At 39.3% G+C, this 26,071-nt stretch overlaps 1 protein-coding gene across 1 annotated transcript in view; it reads left to right on the forward strand.

The window, feature by feature from the left end:
• The window catches only part of EXOC4 (exocyst complex component 4), a 915,110-nt gene that overhangs the window by 812,160 nt on the left and 76,879 nt on the right, over nt 1-26,071 (forward strand). The window contains exons 15-17 of the mRNA XM_060196593.1: nt 10,536-10,677; nt 18,409-18,587; nt 25,815-25,974. Coding sequence (XP_060052576.1) covers nt 10,536-10,677; nt 18,409-18,587; nt 25,815-25,974 — 481 coding nt within the window. The remainder of the gene's footprint in view (nt 1-10,535; nt 10,678-18,408; nt 18,588-25,814; nt 25,975-26,071) is intronic.

Consider the following 26,071-nt stretch of genomic DNA (forward strand, 5'->3'; position numbering starts at 1 on the left):
TTAATTTGCATTTCTCTAGTGATGAGTGAAGTGGAGCATTTCTGCATATGTCTTTGGGCCATATGGATCTCTTCTTTAAAGAACTCTTTATTGATATCTTCTGCCCACTTTTTATTACATTTTTCAAATCTTTCTCAGAAGGTTAGTTTTTTTTAATATATATTTAAATATTTACTTATTTATTTATTCGCTTTTGTTGCCCTTGTTTTATTATTGTAGTTATTGTTGTCATCGTTGTTGGATAGGACAGAGAAAAGTGGAGAGAGGAAGGGAAGACGAAGACGGGGGAGAGAAAGATAGACACCTGCAGACCTGCTTCACTGCCTGTGAAGCAATTCTCCTGCAAGTGGTGGGAGGGACTCGAACTGGGATCCTTACGCCGGTCCTTGTGCTTTGCGTAGTGCTACCTGTGCTTAACTCGCTGTGCTACTTACTGCCTGACTCCCTAGTTTTTTTATATTTTTAATTTATTTACTAGTGAGAGTGATAGGTGAGAGACAGAACTAGACATCACTCTGGTACATGTGCTGCCAGGATCCAGCTCCAGATTTCATGCTTCACAGTCCAGCACTTCATCCCACTATGCCCACTTTTGTATACCCCATCATGGCAGCATCTGGAACTTGGTAGCTGAAAAAGCATTAAGATAGAAAGCAGAACAAATTGTTTAATAATGAGGAACCTAAAGGTAAGAATATAGAAGATGAGATTTGGGATCTCCATTTTGGAAAAAGCTAGTAGGTCTATTTCAGGTATATTCCAAGGGGCCCATAGCTACTAATTTTTGCCTAAACCCAACAGCTAACATGCAGATGGGCTAAAAGTGCTGTCTGAGGAGATAATGTCAGAGTTGGAAAAAGGACTAGAAAGCTGGATCAGGGAAGAGAGTAGCTCCCAATTATGGGAAAAGTATATGAATATTGTTAACTGTAAGCCCCATGGATTTGATCCGGGGCCTATATTTAGTGCCGGAGCCTGTGTAACCTCTGCATCACTGTAGGTCTGAGCTCAAATTCAATGGTCATGGCTAAGAACATTCTAGGCTACATTCATGTAAACATGTTTCTTAGATAAGAATTATCATTATGTGGAATATAACAAATAAATTCCCTATCCACTCCAGAAGCCAGTAGATTTTGTATATAAATAATTTATCTAACCAATAGTTATTAAAGACTTACTGTGCACAGAGTACTTGGGCAAGGGAAGATTAACCTGTATATGTTTGAAATAATTCAAGGACATAATAAAATGTAGGAATGGTAGTGTAGAGAAAGAAAGAAAACCAAGGTTGGAGATCATTAGCATTAAAGATCCAACTTGGATATAGAACATGACACTTTGAAATCATCCCCCAGTCTTGGACTTGGTAGTAGTACATCCCACAGAAATTTAAGGAGAAAAGAGGCTGGATGGGGGTAGGGGGCATGCATAGTAACCCCAGTTGATTCTGTAAATCCTTTGAGTCCTTACTGTCAAAGGCCTAATCAGCATCGCCAATTTCACTTTTGAAAAATGTCACCCACGTGACAGCATAAAAGGATCTCAAAATTATTTACAAAATCTAATAACATGTTGCTCTAGGGATTAGGCAGGTGCTGTTTCTACAATTTTTTGAAGTAGGAAGCTAAAGAGTAGAAATTAAACAATTTTAACTGCAGTTCAAGGAGAGATCATTATAGTACCTTTCTTTTTTAAAAAAAAAATACAAATAGAAAGAGCAGTATAAAATAATGAATGTGGCAGAATTTTATCTTCTAAAACATTTCCGGTGAGAGAATCTCACAGGATCATTTTTCATTGTCTTTTTCCATCTTGTGGAAACAGTTGAAATTCACAAAGTTAACCTTACTTTTCCTGCCATGATAACCATCTTTCCCTTTTTCAATGTATCACTTTCCTGACAGCTGATACAATCTAAGCTAATATTGTAACAATTTTGGATAATACTGCAGATGCACAAGGACATCCTCATATGAGTCAATTAAAGAAGTCACAGTAAGTTGCCATTGAAAGTGTAGCAGCTGCATCCTTGAAAACAGATGCTCTTCTGGGTCTGAATGAGCCCAATTTTGACTAATTTTAAGACCTAAACAGATTTCAGTCTGCTTAATATTAGGATGTGGAACCACTCGAGACATCCTAATGTCCTAGGCTGATTGCTTCTCCATGACAGTTAGTAGGTTGCTTTTCTTAAGAGATTTGGAGTATTTGATATGCTAGGGATGTTATGTCAATAGAAAAGACAGACCCCAAGTCTCACCTGCAGCAAGACAGGCTCATGAAATTAAAGTCACTTCTAAAGGCTACACAATGTATAAGGGAAATTCCTGGGCTCTAGGAATAGACCAGTATTGCATTAAACTGCACTTCTGAGATGTTTCAGGGGTCTCCAGTAAAGCAGCTACAATGAACTGTTTCCTGTCTCTGTTGTCAGCTTAGAATATTCTCAAAAAACTTAGAAGAAGTTGGTGTGTTGTACCAAAGCAAAAGACTTTGGGGTTTGGGGGAGGATTCAGGTCCTCAGGTTCATGATGGCAGAGGAGGCTCTAATAGGGCTTGAATTGTTATGTGGAAAACTGGGAAGTGTTATACATGTACAAACTATTGTATTTTACTGTCGAGTATAAACCATTAATCCCCCAATAAAGAATTTTTTTTAAAAAAAAGAAACTAAGGAGAGAGTTACAGTTGTAGGTGACAAAGTTGTTCCTTCTCTTTCATCATCCTTATTAGTATGTTATTATATTGTCATGTTACAGAAGTAAATCAAATAATTTGTTCAGTGTAGCCTAAAAATGTTTGGAGTTTGTGTGTGTGTGTGTGTGTATATACTTACTTATGATTGATAGATAAAATATCTTATTTGAAGGAGTTGATGAACTGTTAAGAAGACATGCTGATAAATAGATGCTGACAGTGTAATGTGGTAACTGTTAAAACAGAATTATGTGGGAGCTATAACCCTCAAGAGCTGATGACCCTGCCTGGTGAATCGGAAAGGGCTGATAAGTCAGAGAATGCATGAATAGTTTTCAAAGGAGACCAAAACTCTAAAAGTCATCAACGTTATAGAATTATGAACAACATGTGAACTTTAGGGAATTTATTTGAAGAAGGTACTGAGTCAAAGGGCTTTGTTTGAGAAAAGGGGATAAATTGGAGATAAAAAAGAAGATGGTGAGAGGTGGAGAAAATTTTGAAAAGTTGAACAGAAGCCCAAAGCCATGGAAAGCCTTGATAAAGAGGATGTACTTCATCATATAAGTAAGGGAAGCACTGATACTGTGTTTATAAGAAATCAACACAGGGGGGCCAGGTGGTAGCAGCAGATTAAGCACACATGGCACAAAGCACAAGGACCGATGTAAGAATCTGGTTAGAGCCTCCGGCTCCCCACCTGCAGAAGGGTCGCTTCACAAGCAGTGAAGTAGGTCTACAGGTGCCTTTTTAAAAATTTTTTAATATTTATTTTCCCTTTTGTTGATCTTGTTTTTATTGTTGTTGTAGTTATTGTTGTTATTGGTGTTGTCATTGTTGGATAGGACAGAGAGAAATGGAGAGAGGAGGAGAAGACAGAGAGGGGTAGAGAAAGAGAGACACCTGCAGACCTGCTTCACTGCTTGTAAAGCAACTCCCCTGCAGGTGGAAAGCTGGGGCTCAAACCAGATCCTTCAGACTCCCTGTCTTTCTTTTTTAAAATATTTTATTTATTTACCAATGAGAGGGATAGGAGGAGAGAGAAAGAAAAAAACAGACGTCACACTGGTATATGTGCTGCCAGGGATCGAACTTAGGACCTCATGCTTGAGAGTTCAGAGCTTTAACCACTGTGCAACCTCCCGGACCACAGTGTCTATCTTTCTCTCCCCCTCTCTGTCTTCCCTTCTTCTCTCGATTTCTATCTGCCCTATCCAACAACAACAGCAATAATAATAATAATAACAAGGGCAACAAAAATGGAAAAAAATAGCCTCCAGGAGAAGTGGATTCATAGTGCAGGCACCGAGCCGCAGCAATAACCCTGGAGGCAAAAAAAAAAAAAAAAAAGAAAGAAAGTTAAAAAAATAAACTAAACACATTCAGATATGCTTTTTATATAAATAGCTGTTTATCTAGCTCACATTTAATTAGTTAAGTATGGCTATTAAGCTAAGGTAAGGGCCTGACACAAAGCAAATAGATTAGTCAGGACACTGTTACAGAACTGCATGGAAGAAGGGAGGGCTAAGCTAAGAAAGTGCCCATAAACATAAAATTAGAAAACATATTAATGGGGCCAGGCAATGGTGCACTGATTAAGGGCACACATTCCAGTGCACAAGGGCCCATGTTCAAGCTCCTGGCCCCCACCTGTAGGGAGAAAGCGGTGAAGCAGGGCTGCACCTCTGTCTGTCTCTCTCCCTCTCTGTCTCCTCCACCCCTCTTAATTTCACCTCTCTCTATAATTTCTCTCTGTCTCTACCCAATAATAAATAAATTAAAATATAAAATATTAATAGAAATATTTAAGAAATAAGATTGGTAGAAATTAACTTTTTTCTAAGGTAAGGGAGAGGAGAGATTTGATGACCATTCTTACATCTGCAGCTGAGATCCCTAAGTTGATCTAGCACTGATAAAGAGGGATTTTAGGATAAAAAGCAGATGCTAAAGAGAGAGAATGACTTTAGAGAGGGTTTTTTTTTCTTGCCTTATCTATTTGATTGGTTTGTTTGTTTTTGATTTTTAATATGGTGCTGAAATTCTAACTCAAATTTTCATACATGAACTCAACTGCTAATCTCCCTCCCCGACAATTTATTTTAGTTTTGTGAGAGAGAACAAAAGTGCTGCTTTACCAGTAGTGGCGATCCAGGTGTTTTGTCTTTTTTGCTGTCATGTATTTGTGTGTGTGTGTGGGGGGGGTGAATATAATGGAGATTTGAACACACTGCATTTGAGATACCTAATAAATGTAAAGATAGCTGCAAACAGTTGACTGGATGAAATTTAGGAAAAACCATTCCCAAGATAATAGCAAAAAAAAAGTCCATATAAAGGAATGAGCTCATTTAAGCAATATAGAACAAATGATAGAGTCCTTTAGCAAAAAGAAAAATAATAATAATAAGCAGCATTTGCGGATGTAGAGGGAAAGAATCCAGTGAAGGAAACTATGAAAATAATGTCAGGGAAGTAAAAGGACACCTGGTAGTGGTAGTTGATGTCAATGGTGTCTTGGAAGCAGAGAATAATTTCAAGAAGGAAATGACCACTTGTATCCAGTTTAACAGAGGGACTTCCTGATATTAGAACTGAAAAGTGTTCAGTGGATTTGGCAATCAGTATAACACTGGTAATGATTATCACAGCATTTATTTAATAAAGAAGTAAAAGGGGGATTCGGGCAGTAGCGCAGCGGCTTAAGCGCGCATGGTAGGAAGTGCAAGGACCCACGGAGGATCCCTGTTCAAGCCCCCCCCTTCTCCCCTGCAGGGGGGGGGGGTCGCTTCACAAGTAGTGAAGCAGGTCTGCGGGTGTCTATCTTTCTCTCCCCCTCTCTGTCTACCCTTCCACTCTCCATTTCTACAACAACGACATTGATGACAATAATAATAATAATCACAACAGCGATAAAAAAAAAAAGGAGGGGCAACAAAAGGGGAAAAAATGGCCTCTAGGAGCAGTGGATTCGTGATGCAGGCACCTAGCCTCAGCAATAACCCTGGTGGCAAAAATTAAAAAAGAAAAAACAAAAAGGCAGAAATCAGAGGTGGCATCTCAAAGAGTTTATAGACAAGCCCATGGCAAGTGCTGAGAATTAATTCAAAGTTTTAGAATTCTCAAGCCCTTAAGAAAAGAATAACAGAGAGTAGCAAGGGAGCCAGGTGGTGGCACACCTGGTTAAGCATATGTCAAAATGCTCAAGAACCCGAAGCCAAGCTCCCAGTCCCCCCCCCATGGGAAAAGCACTGAAGCAGGGATGCAGGTGTCTCTCTTTCTCTTTCCCTCCCTGTCTCCCCCTTTCTTTTTTATTTTTGTCTCTACCAAATTTCTCTCTGTCTCTATCAAGGCAATAAAATTTTTAAGTGAGGGAGAACAGGAAGGACAAAGAGCCCTAGAAGCAGCATAAGTTTTTGGAAAGATGCCGACAGAGGGTGAACAGCTAGCCAAGCATAATGAAGCATGAACCACAAGTAGAATTAAAAGTTCTTTGCAGATTAAAATCTAGAAAATTTTTTCCAGCAACAATCTGTACTTTTGCTTTTCTGTCCAAAGTTGAGTTGTTGGATTAGCCCAGGGTTAGATCAAGTTGCCACAGAAATACTTATTGGGTGGGGGTGGGGTGGGGTGGGATGGTCTTTGACACATTGTCACTTTTGAAGGCAAGGAATGTCAACAGTTAGCTCTCCAGAGTCTACAGTGGACTAAGCAAAGGGTAATTTGAATTATGGTTTGGTCCAACTAACAGGCACTATCTGCCCCAGAGACAGAGTTTCAGCTTTCATAGATAGACCAATGAAGTCAGTACAGAAAACCATAGATACACAGAGTTAAACAACTGGCTAGGGGACTCAAAGATGCATGGCTTTCTATAGTGGTTGTAAAAGGAACAAGGGCATTATGTATTATGAGTGATCTGATGTAACCCACTCCCAGTATCAGAAGAATTGCTCAATGTATATAACCTAACAAAATGATCAAGTACTAACCTTTTCAAGGCTAATATATTCAGACTTTGTTGATACAAAGAGCATCCCTGTAATAAATATCCAACCACAGTACTAAAAATTGTGTGTGGTGGTAATAGTAGTAGTAGTAGTAATAGTAGTAGTAGTAATAGTAGTAGTTGTAATAGTAGTAGTAGTTGTAGTAGTAGTAGTTGTAGTAGTAGTAGTTGTAGTAGTAGTAGTAGTTGTAACAGTAGTAGTAGTAATAGTAGTAGTAGTAGTAATAGTAGTAGTAGTTGTAACAGTAGTAGTAGTAATAGTAGTAGTAGTAGTAATAGTAGTAGTAGTTGTAGTAGTAGTAGGAGTTGTAGTAGTTGTAGTAGTTGTTGTAACAGTAGTAGTAGTAATAGTAGTAGTAGTAATAGTAATAGTAGTAGTAGTAGTAGTTGTAGTAGTAGTAGGAGGAGTTGTAGTAGTAGTAGTAGTTGTTGTAACAGTAGTAGTAGTAATAGTAGTAGTAGTAATAGTAATAGTAGTAGTAGTAATAGTAATAGTAGTAGTAGTTGTAGTAGTAGTAGGAGTTGTAGTAGTAGTAGTAGTTGTTGTAACAGTAGTAGTAATAATAGTAGTAGTAGTAGTAGTAGTAGTAGTAGTAGCTTTCAGTCTTGACTATAAACTCCCAGATTCTGTCAACATCGCTTTTTTTTTTGTCAGTTACCATTTGACATTTTAAAAGCTAGTTAATTATTTTGTGTTGTCTTTGCCATGCTCAGCATTTCTTTACTCAGTATGTTCCTTCTTGTTAAGAAAACTTTGTAAATTTCAGTAAGCCCTCAGGAATTCACAAGCCAGCTCTTATTAGAGCTCTGGGCATAGTTTTTCACATTGCTTCCCTAAAATGTTGTGTTTTCTGATATAGATTACAATCTCGGATGAAATGTTTAGTTTGCTTCTGTTCTAAATTGCTTTGGCCTCACGCATTGCAAATTTCACCTTGGCTCCTTACTTTGCTCTTCAACTTATTCTACTTGGATTTCATTCTTTCTCATTTGTTTGGGTAGAGTACATGCCCTACATGCTTGTCACCCTGGTATTTCAAAAAAGCCATAAATAAATAAAAATATTTGTATTATAAATTGTATAATCTGGGGAATACAGGTGGTGGCACCCCCAATTAAACCTACATATTACCAAGAGCAAGGACCGGAGTACGAGCTCCTGCTCCCCACCTGCAGGATGTCTGCTTCATGATTGGTGAAGTAGGTCTGCAGGTGTCTATCTTTCTCTCACTCCCTTTCTCTTTCTCCCTGTCCTCTCCCAATTTCTCTCTGTCCTGTCTAATAATTAAAAAAAAGAAGAAGAAATAAAGAATGAAAGAAAGAAGAGGCTGCCAGGAGCAGTGGACTCATAGTGCCAGCACCCAGCCCCAGTGATAACCCTGGTAGCAACTAAACATAAATAAATAAATTGTACAATCTGTCATGAGTTGCTACACTTAATAAAATCATGTATTTCTATCAAAAGAAAGGGAGAATTAAAATAATCCTTTTCATAATTGACTTTGACAGAATTTGGGAGATTAATATAGCTAGTGACCTTCTTATCCTGGGTGTAATTTTTTTCAGGCTGACTTCTGCCTCTTTTCTTTGACACATACATAGGTCTCCATTCCACAGTTGGTGTCACACAGTAGAGAAATTCATAGGCTCTAAAGTCCTAAATGATATTAAAGACATTAGAACAACAGTGCTTCTTATTATTGTTTTCATCCAGCCTGCCAAATGAAAACATTAGGAAGAAATCAATCTCATCTTGCAGTTAGATGACCTGAATGATGTTTACATTAGAAAGAGAATGTAAATCACACATCTAGTCTCCTACAGATTGAGTCACTGAGTATCTGGAATGATGTTAAGACTGGTGATACTAAGATTGGTGATAAATAAAACTACACTAATATATATATTCTCTCCCTCCCTTACACAGCAGTTCACTTGTGCAAAAATTCTTTTTATGTTTGTCATGATATTTTAATTTACTAAAATCTGAATCCACTGAAAAGAACTGTGCCTTATCAGTTTGGACTAGCCTTTCCAGACCCTTCTCTAGGTTGGAAAAAAGCCTAGGAATAGGTGCACAGCTCAAAGTCCCAAGCTGGTAACATTACTGTAACCAAGTAGCTCTATACACTTTAAGGAGAATGGCCTCTGAGCTAGTCAGTGGTACTTAATTTGCATACCCTAAGTCCAAGGAACTGGAGACTAAAGCCTCTGATGGGGAGAAACTGTCTCAAATGAAAAAGCAAAAGAAGACTGATAACTGGAAAATGAACTTCAAGATGGGTGGCATAATTGTTACTCAGCTTACTGCTGTCTGTTTTTAGTTCTTGACTCTTATTTTTCCCAAGTCACATCATGCTAAATAACAATTGCCATTGTCTATCATTTATATTAATATTTAATGATTTTTATGCACTGCTGGTCTACATTTTTTACTGATACTAACTCATTCAATGCTCCTGGAAACCCATGATGATGTTCATTTTATGGAAGGAGAAACAGACTCCATCTGGAGTCTTAAGTAGCTAGCTGTTGGTCACATAAGAAGAGATGATTGAGGCAGAACTCAGAGCCAGTCATTGAGACTCTAGAAACTGAAAGAACTTTGGAAAGGAATTGCCAAATTATTCTTGGTGACCTTTGAGAAGTTGTGGAGAGTCTAAGCAACTGAAGTTGACCTTATTTTTTCTGAAGAAAATATCAACCTGTTATGAAATAGTTTATCTATGGATTTGGTGCGGGGGGGGGGGGTCTTCTAAAAGGACCCTCTCATGCTTAGAGCTGATCAAGTCAGTTCTCTGAGTTAAAAATAGAACGTACCTCACCACCACTGCCCTTATTGCTCCCTCCAAAGGAGATATGAGACTTTCATGCAGGCAGCATGGTATCTAAAACAAGAGAGCTGATTGTTCTCTCTAGGTAACTTAGACCACTCTGTGATACTTACTGCGTTTTAAGCCATTCTTTTATTTTAAAGGAGCCAATGAACAAAGGGAGTGTTTGTGCTGGTGAATGATGAGAACTGTAAAATGACTCTATGCAGTCTGTTGGTAAATAAATATTAGAACATGTATCCTGGACAAGGGAAGACTTAAACCAAAAGAGATATTTTCAATATCTAAAATACCTGCAAAGTGGCAGTCTCAGAGCCAGTGGCCAGACACCAGTGGAGACAGATCAGATCTTTTGGAGGTGGGATGGAGAGCATGAAAAAGTAGTACTCCATTCACAGAAGAAGTTGGTGTGGGGTGTGCAGCCAGAAGCTAAGCAGCCACTTGAAAACATACAAAAGATACAAGCCTAGTTACTAAGTGCCTGGGCCAGACAAAATCGTCAGGTCACTCCCAACTCTGAGATTCTTTTTTTTTTTTTTTTAATTTTTTTTATTATCTGTATTTAGTGGATAGAGACAGTCAGAAATTGAGAGGGTAGGGGGAGATATAAAGGGAGAGACAAAGAGAGACACCTGCAGTCCTGCTTCACCACTTACAAAGCTTTCCTTCTGCAGGTAGGGACCAGGGGCTCGAACCTGAGTCTTTGCACATTGTAGTATGTGCACTCAACCAGGTGCGCCACCACCTGGCCCCTGAGATTCTATTTTTATCTTTCTGTGAGATTGATTGGAGACAACAACATAGAAGCCCAGATGATTGTCTCCAAAGACAGACATAGCATGTCGTGTCTCAGATGTCTTAACACTGCCAACACTGACGTTAGCCAAATTGGTAAAGACAGCATGATGAGCAACAAAAATCATGTCATCTCAAGAAGAATATACCCTTTTTTAATTTCTGGTGTTTTTTTCCTTGCCCCTTTCTTTCAGTGTTGTCTCCTGCTCAAGACAGCCACGTGAGCTTGGATCTCCTGCCAGTGTCAGAGCAGATCATGCAGACGTTGAGCGAACTTGCCAAATCTTTTCAGGACATGGCTGACCGTTGCTTGCTGGTCCTACATCTGGAAGTCAGGTAGGAGACTGCCAAACACAAGACTGTTGTGATGGAAGTGCAACACAGCTTGCTAATCATTTGCCTCCTTCTTGGAGTACCACCAGAATTCTGGGTTCTTCTTATTGTCATTGCCCTTATGTTACCCTTAAAGTGATGTTTTTTGCATATTCCATGCTAGATTGAACTAAATAAGTCTATTATGCATTTTTTAATTGTTGTATTGGGGGGTTAATGATTTACAGTACAATTCTTGGCATACAGATATGATTTCTCATCTCCCCAGGATGGGTGTCTGCAAAATATTGTCAACCCCAACTTAACCCTTTTCTACCATTGCGTACCAGAACCCCTAAGCCCCTCCACCAAACCCCTGCCTTCTTCCTTCCCACTGTCCTTTGCTTCAAAGTGATTTTTATTGTTATCTCCTCACTCTTAAAAGGCTTAATCATGTGCTATCTTGTGAATATGAGGATTCAGAGTTTTTGTAACCTATGTCATCAGAATGACCTGAGTTTGAATGTCTATACCAGCTAAGTCAAGTTAGTTAACTTTTCAAAAGCTTAGTGTCCAAATATTAAAAGTGAGAGTGATAATGTTTAGATTACACATTTCAGAAGTGAGATGATTTGAAAATACCAGTAATTTGTGACTGTCTGCCACTTGTAAGTGTTCAAAATGTAGTAGCTTTGTGATTGACATGACTTAATTGTCATTGATATTTTCGCAAAGATGACTGTGCTAATCAAGAAAGGAATATACAGGGGTCAGGAGATAGCTCAACAGGTAGAGTGCATGTTTTTCCATGTGCAGTGTCCTGGATTTGAGTCCCAACACCACGTGGAAGAATGATGGATAACACTCGGGGTAGCTCCTTGGGCAGTAGTGGTGTGCTGTAATAGCTCTTCTCTGTCTCTATCTGAAACATTTTCAAAAGGGATGAAAAGTCAGCCAAGGAGCAGTGGAGTCACACATGAGCAAGGCCTAAGCTCCACAAAGAAGAAAGAGGTTGATGATAATGAGAAGAAGGAGGAGGAACCAGAGAAGAGCTTATAGATATACAGGTGGAGAGATAGGTCACTAGGTAGGCCATGAGACTTGTCATGCACACCACCTAGACTTGAAACCCAGTTCCAATCTTTCTCTCTCTCTCTCTCTGTCTCTCTCTCTTCCCCCTCTTCTCTCTCTCCATATATATATATTGACCAGGAGCTATAAAATCATGCATGCTTGAGACTTTAGTTATTCTATATATGTGTATCATGATCCCTTCCTTCAAGAACTTAAAATCCATAGTTTTAATTGAAATGATTAAGTTAAATAATAATGGCAGGAAATTATTTGCAAGAAATCATATTCTTGGACTCTTACACAGTTTCCAGAAGTGTAGATTATTCTGATTAGCTTTGATAACTTCCACTATCAAAATTATTGACATGGAGTTAAGAAAAGACACACAAAAGGGGACAGAGGGAGGGAAGGAGTGAGAAAGATAAAGACAAGAGAGACAGAGGGAGAGAGAGGGAGAGAGAGAGAGACTAGTGCACCATAACTTTCTTCAATGCAGTGAGTGTCAGACTCTACCTGAATCTCATACATGCCAAAGCAGTACACTATCCAGGTGAGCAGTTTTACTGGCCCGTTTTATTATTTCTTCATTGGCTTGCCAAGTTCTTTTATTGCTTTGCACACCTTGAGTGGACTAAGAGAAGTAGCAAAGCAGACAATCTGGTATCTATTTTCTGCAGCCATATCTCTGATCTTAATTCTTCTACTCAGCCATGCAGAAGTAAAAGCTCTCCATCAACATCTTCTGATTTGTCTTATGAAAAATTTCTACTTGTTTTCTGTTTATTTGTAAGCCAATAGTGAAAAGGGTGCTTTCTATGAACAGACAATTCAAAGGTTGCGGGGGGGGGGAAACAAAGCAAACACCCTATAACCTTCTGGTGCCTCTATTTCCTGGGCTGCTTAGAAAACAAGGGAATTTTGAATTAATTACTATCACAGCCCCTGGAATGCATATCACTGAGTGTGTGGGTGCACGGAGCACTCTACATTCGGAAGTACCTGTCTGTAGTATAGCTAATCCAAGTGGAGTATTCTCAGCACGTTTGTGTAAGAGCTTTTAAATCCTTAACCTCTCTTCTGGCCTTTATATTTTTGTACATCTTGAAAATACCATTTTCAATAATGCTGAGCACGTTTTAGTTGTTATGTATAAACTTTACAAGAAACCACTCTATGCTAAAAAAGCCCATTGCTATCTCTTCCCAACATGAGTCTAAAAGCAGAAAAAGATTACAGGTAAAAAAACAAAAAAGATAGAATCCTCCAGTCCTGGATGCAGAATTATCTTTCCTTCTCTTTTACTGAGAGCTCTAAATGGGTTTGTTGTTGTTTTGTTGTTTGTTTGTTTTTTTCTAAATTAAAAATCTCCACCTCCTGATAGAACATGCTTTCATTGCTTAAGTCATATTCAGCTCTGTTTGATCTTTGTTGTTTTTTTAAAGTCTGACATAGAGCTTAGCAGGATGTTTCATATGTGGCTCAGATAGTGAATGTTGATATGCATTACTCATTTCACAACATGTTAATGAGTTTTTTGTTTGTGAAGTTGATTGTATACAGTAAGTAATACAGTAATACAGTAAGTAATACAGTTGTCCAGCAAATCATTAGGCTGTCACATAATAATGCTAGAATAGAGAGTACTGTCCTGGGTACCTGCTATGTCACTATGGAAGAGACCATTAGCTTCTGGAAGGCAGAAGAATTGGGTAGGCCTCATTATGCCCAGAGCCTGAAAACAGTTCTACTGCATAAATAGATATTTAATCAAAATACAAACCATTCTTGAAAAGTGGCTGCCATGATACCAACCCTATGTTAAACTGGTGATTTAAATGCCCAAATGAACCCCGTTGCTCTTTAAAGAAAATGGATTAGCTGAGAGATTCTGTTTTAACTTAATAATCCACAGGCTAAGTCTACAAGGTGGCAAGACCATGTGGCCAGCATCATCTTTTTAATTACCATCAATGTTTTCTTTGTTTCTATTTGGCTTTAAAAGAGAATTAGAACATAAGCTCCGTGGTTTGGGAGCTGATGCAATGAAAAAATGGCTAGTTAGACACTGTCTTTGTGATTTTTAATGGGAAAATCTCTGTCATAAGAAATCACTAGTGGGGCCAGGTGGTAGAGCACACTTGACAGAGTGCACATATTACAGTGTGCAAGGACCCACATTAAACTCCCACCTGCAGGGGCAAATTTCACTACAGATAGCTTCCTGCTTATAGGTGTCTCTCTTTCTCCCTCACTCCCATGCTCGTCTCAATTTCTTATCTCTATCCAGTAAATAAATAAAATATTTTTTAAAAGAGAGCACTAATAGAGCAGACCAAAAAAATTGGTGGCAAAAAAAAAATTATGTCAATGTTAACAAGAAGCACAGAGCAATTTAAAATGCCAAAAGTGTATCTTATTTCTCCCAAAACGTTTATATAACCACAGCCAATCTTTTCCTTTAATATTATTAAAGTTCACACTGGAAAGCACTCTCTGGTCCATTAGGCTCTGTATCAAAAGGCCGTTCCAAAAGGGTATTTGACATTTTTTACCTGGGTCACTGTAGGTCACATTTTGCCACTATGCAGTCTCTTTCCATAGTTGGAACATAGGGCAGATGACACCCACAGGAGAAGAGAGACATGGAGAGACCATTAAAATTTTGTTGAGTTTTTTTTCCCCCCTCTCTGTTTGAACTTTGGAAGAAGAAAATTAAGTTGCCATTTGAGTCTAAGATGCCACGAATGTCACCTTTATCAGCTGATTTCTCTCACCATCAGGAGGGCTCTAAGTAGATGCCACAGAAATTGCCCGTCACTGTTGGGATCCAAAGTGTGCACTTACTGAAAAATCAACTACCCTGCTGTGTTATCAGCCATATTTGCAGAGAACCTTAGTGTCCAAATTGTACTGAGGCCAGCAATGACATGCCAGAACTCGAAGGATAAAAGTAAAAATTCCATTTTTCAAATCAAATGAAAATTTCTTTTTCATCATTGTTCATTTTAGGAGAAGGTAGTGCCTTCAAACAATGTTGATTTCTCCACTCTGCCACTTTCTTCTGGTTCTTGGAACTCCTACCTCCAACTCATAATAACTTTCAAACTTGTCTCTCTACTTCTAGCTGCCTGTATTTCTATAATCAGTCTACATTTTGTACTGGACCAGAGTGGTTTTTGCCAAAGCTTATATCTGATTCTAAAAATTTCACCTCTTAAAACTCTCTTAAGGTTGTCCATGACTTCTCAGATAAGTTCAAAGTCCCTGGTTGACCTCCAATGCCTAGGACTGTTTGACTTCAAGTTCACTGCTGTGTAACCAAAAGGAACCTCTTGTTATTACTAAGAACTCTCCATCCGCACACTCATGCTGTACTTAGCTATCACAATATGTTGGCTTATAATGTCTCTAATTTACTGTGAAAATACCTTAGCATTGATAGTTTGGTTTTCTTTTCATCTGAGAACCACTTAGTTTAAATCTTAAGCACAGTGGCCATTCATTTTCCTAGTTATGAGTCTCATCCCAGGCCTTGTCATCTATTACTATATCAAATCATATATCATAAACGCCACATTCTAGACGAGACTCTGACTAGTATAGTTGCCAGGATCCTGATCAAAACCATCAACTTTGCTAATTAGCACATGGATGTCAGAGTGAGTTTCTGTTGGTGAAGTTGATCGTTTACTGGTTAGCAGCTATTAAGATAATCATCTATCATGAAAATGAATAGTAGGCAACCTATTTGGATTCCCTTGTATGAAAACGTTATAAGAATATGCCATATCTCATATAAAACTTAACTCAAGATGGATCATAAGTCTAAATGAAAAGCCTAAAACTAAAAAAAAAAAATTTTAGAAAACAACATAGGGGGGAAAAAAATTTGTTTTGCTTAGGTAAATCTTTCTTTCTTTCTTTTTTTTTTTTTTTTGCCTCCAGGGTTATCGCTTGGGCTCAGTGCCTGCACCATGACTCCACTGTTCCTGGAAGCAATTTTTCCCATTTAGTTACCCTTATTGTAGTTGTTACTGTTATTGTTGTTATAGCTGTTGTTGTTGTTGGATAGGACAGAGAGACATGGAGAGAGGAGGGGAAGACAGAGAGAAGGAGAGAAATATAGACAACTGCAGACCTGCTTTACCGCTTGCAAAGCGACCCCCCCTGCAGGTGGGGAGCTGGGGGCTCGAACTGGGATCCTTATGAAATTCCTTGTGCTGTGTGCCATATGCACTTAACCCACTGCGCTACCATCTAGCCCCCATGTAAATATTTCCTAAATATGTCAACAAAGGCACTAATGATAAAGGGCAAAAAATGGTAAATCGAATTCATTCAATAAATACCATTATCAGAGTGATACTAAGATAAAAAGAGAACAAAGAGATAGGATGCTGTAGTGTCTCTCCCTCTTTTTTTGTCTATCTGAATAAAAAAGTGACTCAGAAGTGGCAAAATCAATGATTGGGCAAAGTCAGTCCCTGCTCTGCAAATAAAATAAGATAAAACATGAACCAAAGACTTGGAGAAAATATTTGTAAATTGCATATTGAATAAAGAATTTGAGGCCTGTAAATAGCCCACCAACATAATGTGCATGATTTGTCATGTATGTGACCCAGGTTCAATCCCAGCTCCCCACCTTACTGGAGGAAACTTTGGTGCTATGGAATCTTTCTCTTGATACCTTTCTGTCTCTGTCGCTTTCTCTCTGAAAGTTACCAGGAACTGAACCTGAATAGGGGAGTGAGTAGTGCACAGGATAGATAGGGAGAGATTGGTGAAAGTTACAAACTTTCAGCTGTCACATTGATAAGAGTTGAAGATCCAATGTAAAATATTATTAGTACCTTTGATAACACTGCTGCATAGTTGAAATTTGTAAGAGAGAACTTAAGTGTTCTCACTTTAAAAATAAGTAAATATGTTTAATGGATATGTTAGTTAAGTAGATGAGGTGAATTCTTCAATGTGCATCTAAATCAAATCATTATGATATATACTTTGAGTTCCCACAATTTTACATGTCAATTATTATTTTATATACATACATATGTGATATATATATTAATAGTGATTTATAAGATAATAAAGCTCTGTGCCCCCACTCCCCTCTAATAACCACCATCCTTCTCCCCAAGTCATAGATATGGATTGACAATATATGTTTTTTTTCTTTTTTCAAGTTCATGTATTTCAATTCTCTCTATTCCACATATGAGTGAAATCATCCCTTCACTTCTTCCTTACTTCACTTAACATAATCATTGCTAATTCTGTTCATTTAGTCCCAAAGCACACATTATAGTCCTTTTTTAGCTGCTGAGTAGAACTACATTGAGTATATGTCCCATGACATAATTTTTTTTTCTTTTTTTTAATTTATTTTTTATTTAAGAAAGGATAAATTAACAAATCCATAGGGTAGGAAGGGTACAACTCCACACAGTTCCCACCACCCAATCTCCATATCCCACCCCCTCCCCTGATAGCTTTCCCACTCTCTATCCCTCTGGGAGCATGGACCCAGGGTCCTTGTGGGTTGCAGAAGGTGGAAGGTCTGGCTTCTGTAATTGCTTCCCCGCTGAACATGGACGTTGACTGGTCGGTCCATACTCCCAGTCTGCCTCTCTCTTTCCCTAGTAGGGTGGGTCTCTGGGGAAGCGGAGCTCCAGGGCACATTGGTGGGGTCTTCAATCCAGGGAAGCCTGGCCGGCATCCTGATGGCATCTGGAACCTGGTGACTGAAAAGAGAGTTAACATACAAGGCCAAACAAATTGTTGAGCAATCATGGACCCATAGGTGGCAACAGTGGAGAGGAAGTGTTAGGGGGGTACTTGCTGCAAACTCTAGTGTACTTCTGCTTTCAGGTATATATTTTGCAGTAGTTTATGGATATGTGTGAACATATGCTCTCTCTCACAGAAACTGGTGTATATCTAGGTTTTGGGTCTTTGTTAGAAAGTGAACCACCTGGGATGTAATTAGAGAATACTATGTAAGGAAAGGTCTCACCAGAGTAATGAAGCTGAAGGGTTGTCATTCCACACGTGAAGTCTCTGGACACAGTCTGAGCTGAAGCATGTTGAGGTGGCAATCGTTGTGTTGATTAGGTTGTGATCGGCAGATGCGATATTATTTGATATGGATTGGGAGAAGCATACGAGAAAGTGGGCCCTATCCAAGGGTGCAAGGACTGGGGGAAGTAGAGGCTCTATAGTGGAGATGTGAGATTCCTACTGTCTTAGCAGAGAAAAGCTAAAGTTTGAAAGTTGACACATACTATATAATTCAGTTTAAATATTTACATACGTGTGTGCGTGACAGGGAGAGAGAGAGAGAGAGAGAGAGAGAGAGAGAGAGAGAGAGAGAGAGAGAGACCAGAGCACTGCTCATCTCTCTGTCTGCAAAAGTCAGCCCTCAGCAGTGAAGCTCTGTTGGACTGTAGTAGAGGACAGGGGAAAGGACTTCTATAACTCATCTCTTCTTTGTCCCAATATATCCAGAAGGTGACTGACTTAAGATGACTTGGTTGTTCCAGAACTTTCTGGTTAAAGGAGAGGAGACAGAAAAATGTACAGAGCACGACTATTTCAACTATTTGGATGTTTTATCACAAGAAGATCATTATCTTCATCACAGTGATTATTCATAAGCAACTCTCTCTTTTTTTTCAGGGTGCACTGTTTTCACTATCTCATCCCTCTTGCAAAGGAGGGGAACTATGCCATTGTGGCTAATGTGGAGAGTATGGATTATGATCCGCTGGTGGTCAAGCTCAACAAGGACATCAGCGCCATTGAAGAGGCCATGAGCGCCAGCCTTCAACAACACAAATTCCAGTATATATTTGAAGGTCAGACCCCACCTCTATGTCTGGGTTTGGGAGGATGGAAGGATGAAGTTTCTGCTGGTGTTCTATATATTATTGAAATTCAGGGGACCGGGTGGTGACACACCTGGGTGAGTGCTCATTTTACAATACACAAGGACCCAGGTTTGAGGCCCCCATCCCCACCTGCAGAGGGAAAGCCTTTGTGAGTGGTAAAGCAGTGCTGCAGGTGTCTCTCTCCCTCCCTATATCCCCTTTCCCTCTTGATTTCTGCTTGTCTCTATCCAATAAATAAAGATAATAATATTTTTTAAAATCCAGTACTTGTAAGAAAGGGTATCTGGTTGACCTCCCTCTCCCTCTCCCTCTCCCTCTCCCTCTCCCTCTCCCTCTCCCTCTCCCTCTCCCTCTCTCTCCCTCTCCCTCTCCCTCTCCCTCTCCCTCTCCCTCTCCCTCTCCCTCTCTCTCTTCTGATTAAAGCTGTAATACTTCATCTCTCTGTGTATAGCCAGGTAGTCATCAATATGGCTGCCATCTGCTCCTGGTTGATAAGGAGCTTCGATCCCAGATAAGGCAGATGGCAGCCTGGCTGCCTCCCTGATGTGCCACTGGAGAGTTAGGTTAATATGTGGAATGAGCTGAGAACTAATTCAAAAGCACTCATGAAAGAGAAAGAAAGAAATAAACACTACAATGAGGAGCAAACTAAAAAAAAAAATTCACTCAGCTAAAATGTTCTGCAAAAGAGGAAGTACTCTCTCTCAGAGCATCCTCTTCTTATTATTATTATCATTAGAAAATATCAGGATTTCTATTAGCAGCATTTTAGGAAGGCTGTACCAATAAATACCTTCTTGGGGCCATCAGGCAAGAAAGGGTGAGGAAAAATAAACATTAAAAATGGTGCCATCTAGAGGTCTTTGTCTTCAACATTGAAAGTATGCCATGCTAACCAAACAATGTTTTAGGCTGGATTCTTTACTTAAGACCCCTCTTTAGACCTTCAAGTCGTATTCCTTTTGTGCTTGTTTTGGGTGGCTTGTATGCAGACATGGCTGTCAAATGCATATGTGATAGTTCAAAGACTTGTGGCAACATAAAGAGAGGAAGGAGTTATAGTCCCAGCAAATTCAGACTAAAGCAAAGCTCTATTTTTCACCCATTAAATTATGTCATAAATACGGAATTGTGTTCTGAAGGGGACTAGCCCTAAACAACTTTAGCCAGAACGTCCGAGTGACTTAAGTACTTAATTAGCCATCTAGAACTATAGATTTGGGGGCAGCAGTACCACTGGTGTGGGGTGCTGCAGTGCCTGACAAAGCACTTTTCCTGACTACTTGGTTTCCTCCTGGCTCTTGGTCTTGACCCACCCAACACCTATGTATCGGTAGTCACCATTCCCTCACCATTCCCGGAGGTTTTCCTCTCACGTTGTCCAGATATTGCTTTTCTTCCTTGAAGATTTATTTATCTATTTTATGAGAGAGAATAAAACCAGACAATATTGTGTCCTTTGCGATACAAATGAATGGAACTGGAAGGTGATTATGTTTAGTGAAATAAATAAAGAAGTGATTTTGAGCATTTTTTTAATCACTAATTTCTTTCTATTTTTTTTAAATTCTTTTTTTTAATATTTATTTTATTTATTTATTCCCTTTTGTTGCCCTTGTTGTTTTATTGTTGTAGTTATTATTGTTGTTGTCGTCATTGTTGGATAGGACAGAGAGAAATGGAGAGAGGAGGGGAAGACAGAGAGGAGGAGAGAAAAATAGACACCTGCAGACCTGCTTCACCGCCTGTGAAGTGACTCCCCTGCAGGTGGGGAGCCAGGGTTCGAACCGGGATCCTTATGCCGGTCCTTGTGCTTTGCGCCACCTGCGCTTAACCCGCTGCGCTATAGCCCGACTCCCTCTTTCTATTATTTTTTATTATCTTTATTTATTTATTGGATAGAGACAGTCAGAAATCAAGAAATATGAGGAGATAGAGAGGGAGGGAGACAGAGAGACACCTGCAGCACTGCTTCACCACTCTCAGAGCTTTCCCCCACAGGTGGGGACCTGGGGCTTGAACCCAGGTCCTTGAGTATTGTAACATACGCTCAACTAGGTATACATCTGTAGTGCAGCTGAATATCATCTGTTCATGTCCCCTCCCCATTTTTAACCAGTTTTGTTGTTACTGTTGCTGTGATGTGATCGTGAGCGATGTATACAGGCAGAACCATGTATTTCTTGAAATAGAGGTATAATCTTCCAACATAGAATATAACTTAACTAAGGAATAAGCCCAGAACTCTCAATTTGTAAATCTAGTTTTTTCTCTTTATTAATTTTTTAATTATATTTAGTTATTGGATAGACACAGCCAGAAATCAGGAGAGAAGGGGAGATAGGGAGGGAAAGAGATAAAGCGACACCTACAGCACTGCTTCACCACTGGCAAAGCTTTCACCCTGCAGGTGAGGACCAGGGGCTCGAACCGGTCCTTGTGCATTGTAGCATTGGTGCACTCAACCACCTGGTCCCAATCTATTTTTTTCTCTTGTCATATAATTTGTGTGGATTCAAAAACATTGAGTTTCCCAAATGGAGGCAGGGCAGGTGGCTGTGGGCCCAGCCTCCTATAATGTGACATGAAAGAATGCTTTGTCACAGTCACCACTTATAATTACCAGTAAAACTGATAATAAATTTTAACTTTTAACTAATTTGTTATATTTATTATATGAATTAGATAAATTTGCTTCATATGCTCATTATATTTTAATTCTTTTTTTGGTATATATAGTTCTGTGTTGCATAGTTTCAGGTACCTATAAGGAGACTATTATGATACATTTGTTAATTGGTGATATTAATTCATGATCATAATTTATCTTTTAATTCTCTACAAAATATCTACCATTGCTTGAATTATACCTAATAGAACAGAATGATACTTGAAACTATAATTCCAAAAGAATCATGCCCAAACTTGACCTACAGAGATTTAGACATAGACTTTTGTCACAAAAATAAATGGTCTAACTTTAAATATAAAATCTGTCAGCCCAGGAGATGTCACAGCAGTAGTGCACTCATGTTCCAAGTCGGTCCCTGGCATACCAGTGGACCAAAGTAATTCCCTGACCTCTCTTATGAAATAAATAAAATACATCTGTAAAGATGTCTGTTTGTTTACTTCATTTTAAAACTGTAGCACATGTCAGTGAGTTTTTGGTCATGGAGCAACACTGGATGAGAGCAGTTAAAGCTTCAGAGAGCACACCCTGCTTGGTCAAGGAGTAACTGATTTTGAAAACAAAAAGATAGAAAAAAAAAAAAACCTGAAGATATGCATTGAGCTTGGGTCTGAACCACAGTCCTCATGAAAGGAATATAACTTTAAGTAATAAAAATAGAGTACAACTTACAACGAGTCAGGCTTGCAGTCGGAAGAGGAAGAGAAAGAAAAGAAGAGATATTAACTGAATTGCAAGTATTTAGAATTAAAATTGATCTTCTAAAAATGATAATCCACATTCTCCTAAAGTTAACCTGATCTAGTTCAATTTTTTTTTGTTTTATTTGTGAAATAATGATTTAAAAAATAGTTTTAATGTGGGTATAATTTCTGCCTTCCCATATAGGTATCTTCACACCATTCCTACTAACAACCCTGGTTCTCCTCTGCTGGATCCCTGACTGACCCACAATGCCTACTCATCCACCTACCCCCTGGGCACCTTTCCTCCCCTCCCCAAACTTTGACCTTGCTACAGCAGATCATACCTAGTCCAAATTTTATTCTATGTTTTAGTTTTCTTTCTTTCTTTCTTTCTTTCTTTCTTTCTTTCTTTCTTTCTTTCTTTCTTCCTTCCTTCCTTCCTTCCTTCCTTCCTTCCTTCCTTTCTTCCTTTCTTTCTTGGGTTCCACCTTTAAGTGAGATCATCTGCTGTTTGTCTTTCTCCTTTGGGGTGAGCTCACTACCATGGTTGATCCTTTCGAGTTTCATCCAAGATGAGTTATAGGAGATGACTTCATCATTTTTCATATATGTGTGTGTGTGTGTGTGTGTGTGTGTGAAGCTTTCTTTTCAGGGGGAGAGTCTTTTTTTGTTTTTGTTTTTAATTTTTATTTGTAAAAAGGAAACACTGACAAAAACCATAGGATAAGAGGGGTACAACTTTCTTTTTATTATTATTTTTTTTATTTAAGAAAGGATAAATTAACAAAACTATAGGGTAGGAGGGGTACAACTCCACACAATTCCCACCACCCAATCTCCATATCCCACCCCCTCCCCTGATAGCTTTCCCACTCTCTATCCCTCTGGGAGCATGGACCCAGGGTCCTTGTGGGTTGCAGAAGATGGAAGGTCTGGCTTCTGTAATTGCTTCCCCGCTGAACATGGGCATTGACTGGTCGGTCCATACTCCCAGTCTGTCTCTCTCTTTCCCTAGTAGGGTGGGTCTCTGGGGAAGCGGAGCTCCAGGACATATTGGTGGGGTCTTCAATCCAGGGAAGCCTGGCCGGCATCCTGATGACATCTGGAACCTGGTGACTGAAAAGAGAGTTAACATACAAATCCAAACAAATTGTTGAGCAATCATGGACCCAAAGCTTGGAATAGTGGAGAGGAAGTGTTAGGGGGGTACTTGCTGCAAACTCTAGTGTACTTCTGCTTTCAGGTATATATTTTGCAGTAGTTTATGGATACATGTGAACATATGCTCTCTCTCATAGAAACTGGTGTATATCTAGGTTTTGGGACTTTGTTAGAAAGTGAACCACCTGGGATGGAATTAGAATATACTATGAAAGGAAAGGTCTCACCCGAGTAATGAAGCTGAAGGGTTGTCATTCCACACCTGAAGTCTCTGGACACAGTCTGAAGTGAAGCATGTTGAGGTGGCAATTGTTGCGTTGATTAGGTTGCGATTGGCAGATGCAACATTATATGATATGGATTGGGAGAGGCATTCGGGAAAGTGGGCCCTATCTAAGGGTTCCAGGACTGGGGGAAGTAGAGGCTCTATAGTGGAGATGTGAGGTTCCTGCTGTTTTAGGGTTCAAAAAGACAATCGATAGTTAATGTTATCATCACATTATTTGGTAATTGGGTTAACTTTGAAAGGTCCTTTTGTTAGGGTTTGCTGTACAGTATCCAGTATCTTGTATATAGCTGTGCTATTGGTTGCTTCTGATCTACTTGGTCTAGGCTTTTGAGAGAGTCCGCATATCAAATACACAGCCTATATATTAAAAAGACTAAGTCTGTGGTTTAAAAAACTTCGAGACATACAATTAATTTTCCCCCCTCTCATATTAATTAACTAGTAATTTATATGACTACATTTTACTAGGAGTGTACATAAACACCATTCCCACCACCGAGAGACTGTGACCCATCCCACCCACTCCCACCCCCAATGGCCCAGGAAGCTGCATGTCTACCCCTCACCACAGAGTTTTTATTTTGGTGCCCTACTTACAACTTAGTCAGGTCCTGCTTTTAGTTTCCCTTTCAGATCTTCTTACTCAACTTCTGTTGTTGAGTGGGATCATCCCATACTCATCTTTATCTTTCTGACTTAGCTCACTTAACATAATTCCTTCTAGCTCTGTCCAAGATGGGTCAGAGAAGGTGGGTTCATTGTTCTTGATAGCTGCATAGTATTCCATTGTGTATATATACCACAGCTTTCTCAGCCACTCATCTGTTGTTGGGCACCTGGGTTGCTTCCAGGTTTTAGCTATTATGAATTGTGCTTCTATGCACCAGCAATGCAAGAGGGTTCCTCTGTCCCCACAGACTCTCCAGCATTTGTTGCTGCTGTCCTTTTTGATGTATGCCATTCTTACAGGAGTGAGGTGGTATCTTAGTGTTGTCTTAATTTGCATTTCTCTGACAATCAGTGACCTAGAGCAGTTTTTCATGTGTTTGTTAGCCTTTTGGATCTCCTCTGAGAGGGGTACAACTTTCTTAACCACTCATCTGTGCTCAGACATCTGAGACACTTCCACAATTACATACTTTGCTGAATAGCACTTCTTCTTGTCTGTCGTACAGACCTGCCCTTTGCCAAATGTCATTGACCATAACACAGTTTATTGAATGGAAGAGCGAACCTCTTGTGAGACTCCAGAAAGGCTTCATAAGCTGCTTTAGAAATGGAGCCATTAGTGGTCCGGGAGGTGGCGCAGTGATAAGGCTTTGGACTCTCAAGCATGAGGTCCTGAGTTCGATCCCCGGCAGCACATGTGCCAGAGTGATGTCTGGTTCTTTCTCTCTCCTCTTATCTTTCTCATTAATAAATAAATAAAATCTTTAAAAAAAGAAAAGAAAAAGAAATGGAGCCATTAATATATGATCTGCTTTTCTTTCATATTTTGTTTCTAATCATTTCTCTACAATTACTACTTTAGAAGTATATCCCATTGTTAGGGGAATCGGGTAGTAATTCAGTGGGTTAAGCGCATGTGGTGTAAAGTGCAAGGACCAGCCTAAGGATCCCAGTTCGAGCCCCCGGCCCCCACCTGCAAGGGAGTCACTTCACAAGCGGTGAAGTAGGTCTGCAGGAGTCTTTCTCTCTCCGTCTCTGTCTTCCTCTCCTCTCTCCATTTCTCTCTGTCCTGTCCAACAATGATGATGTCAATAACAACAATAACTTCAACAACAGTGAAAAACAATAAGTGCAACAAAAGGAAAAAATAAATAATTATTAAAAAAATTAAAGAAAAGTAGTATATCCCACTGTCAATCTTGAGGTGTACAAGCATCAGTGACAGCAATCCATTTGTCAATGATTGAATATTTGCTGATGTAGGTTCTCAAGTAACCTTTAAATCAGAAATTATATCCTAACCCATTTTGTGGCAAGAAGAGGTCAAACACTATATCAAAATATATTATCCACTCCAAATATCTATACAGAAAACCAAGAGTCCCTGTGTGTTTTTTAGTAGCTTATCACAGCCTGGAATATTCTCTATGCCCTAAAATGGTAAATTGTGTCCGACAATGACTGGACCTAAGGACATACAAAGTTTTGTTGCTAGCAAAATGTCTCTCCATGTGTGACTACATGTATAAACACTCTGAAGTTCATTGTAAGGTCAGCTGATGCAACTCTGTATTTTATCTGGTCCTTTAAGCTTGTGGAGGTTTAGAAGAGGAAAATCCTATGTGAGCATTTCTTCAGAATTCCACTGATCTGGCTTCTGCTTTGTCTCCCCCCACTGCCCTCTGCTCACCCCTTAGGACTGGGCCACCTGATCTCTTGCATCCTTATCAATGGTGCCCAATACTTCCGGCGCATCAGTGAGTCTGGCATCAAGAAAATGTGCAGGAACATTTTTGTTCTTCAGCAGAATCTGACCAACATCACCATGTCACGGGAGGCTGACCTGGACTTTGCAAGGTAGGGCCACAGATTGGGCTTAGTTATTTGTGTCAGAGTTAAGACCTTCTTGTCTATTAATTTTTTAAAAATGGATTCTTGGTACTTAAAAAGTTAG

This window comes from Erinaceus europaeus, chromosome 8, assembly GCF_950295315.1.
Source record: "Erinaceus europaeus chromosome 8, mEriEur2.1, whole genome shotgun sequence".
Lineage (NCBI taxonomy): Eukaryota > Metazoa > Chordata > Mammalia > Eulipotyphla > Erinaceidae > Erinaceus > Erinaceus europaeus.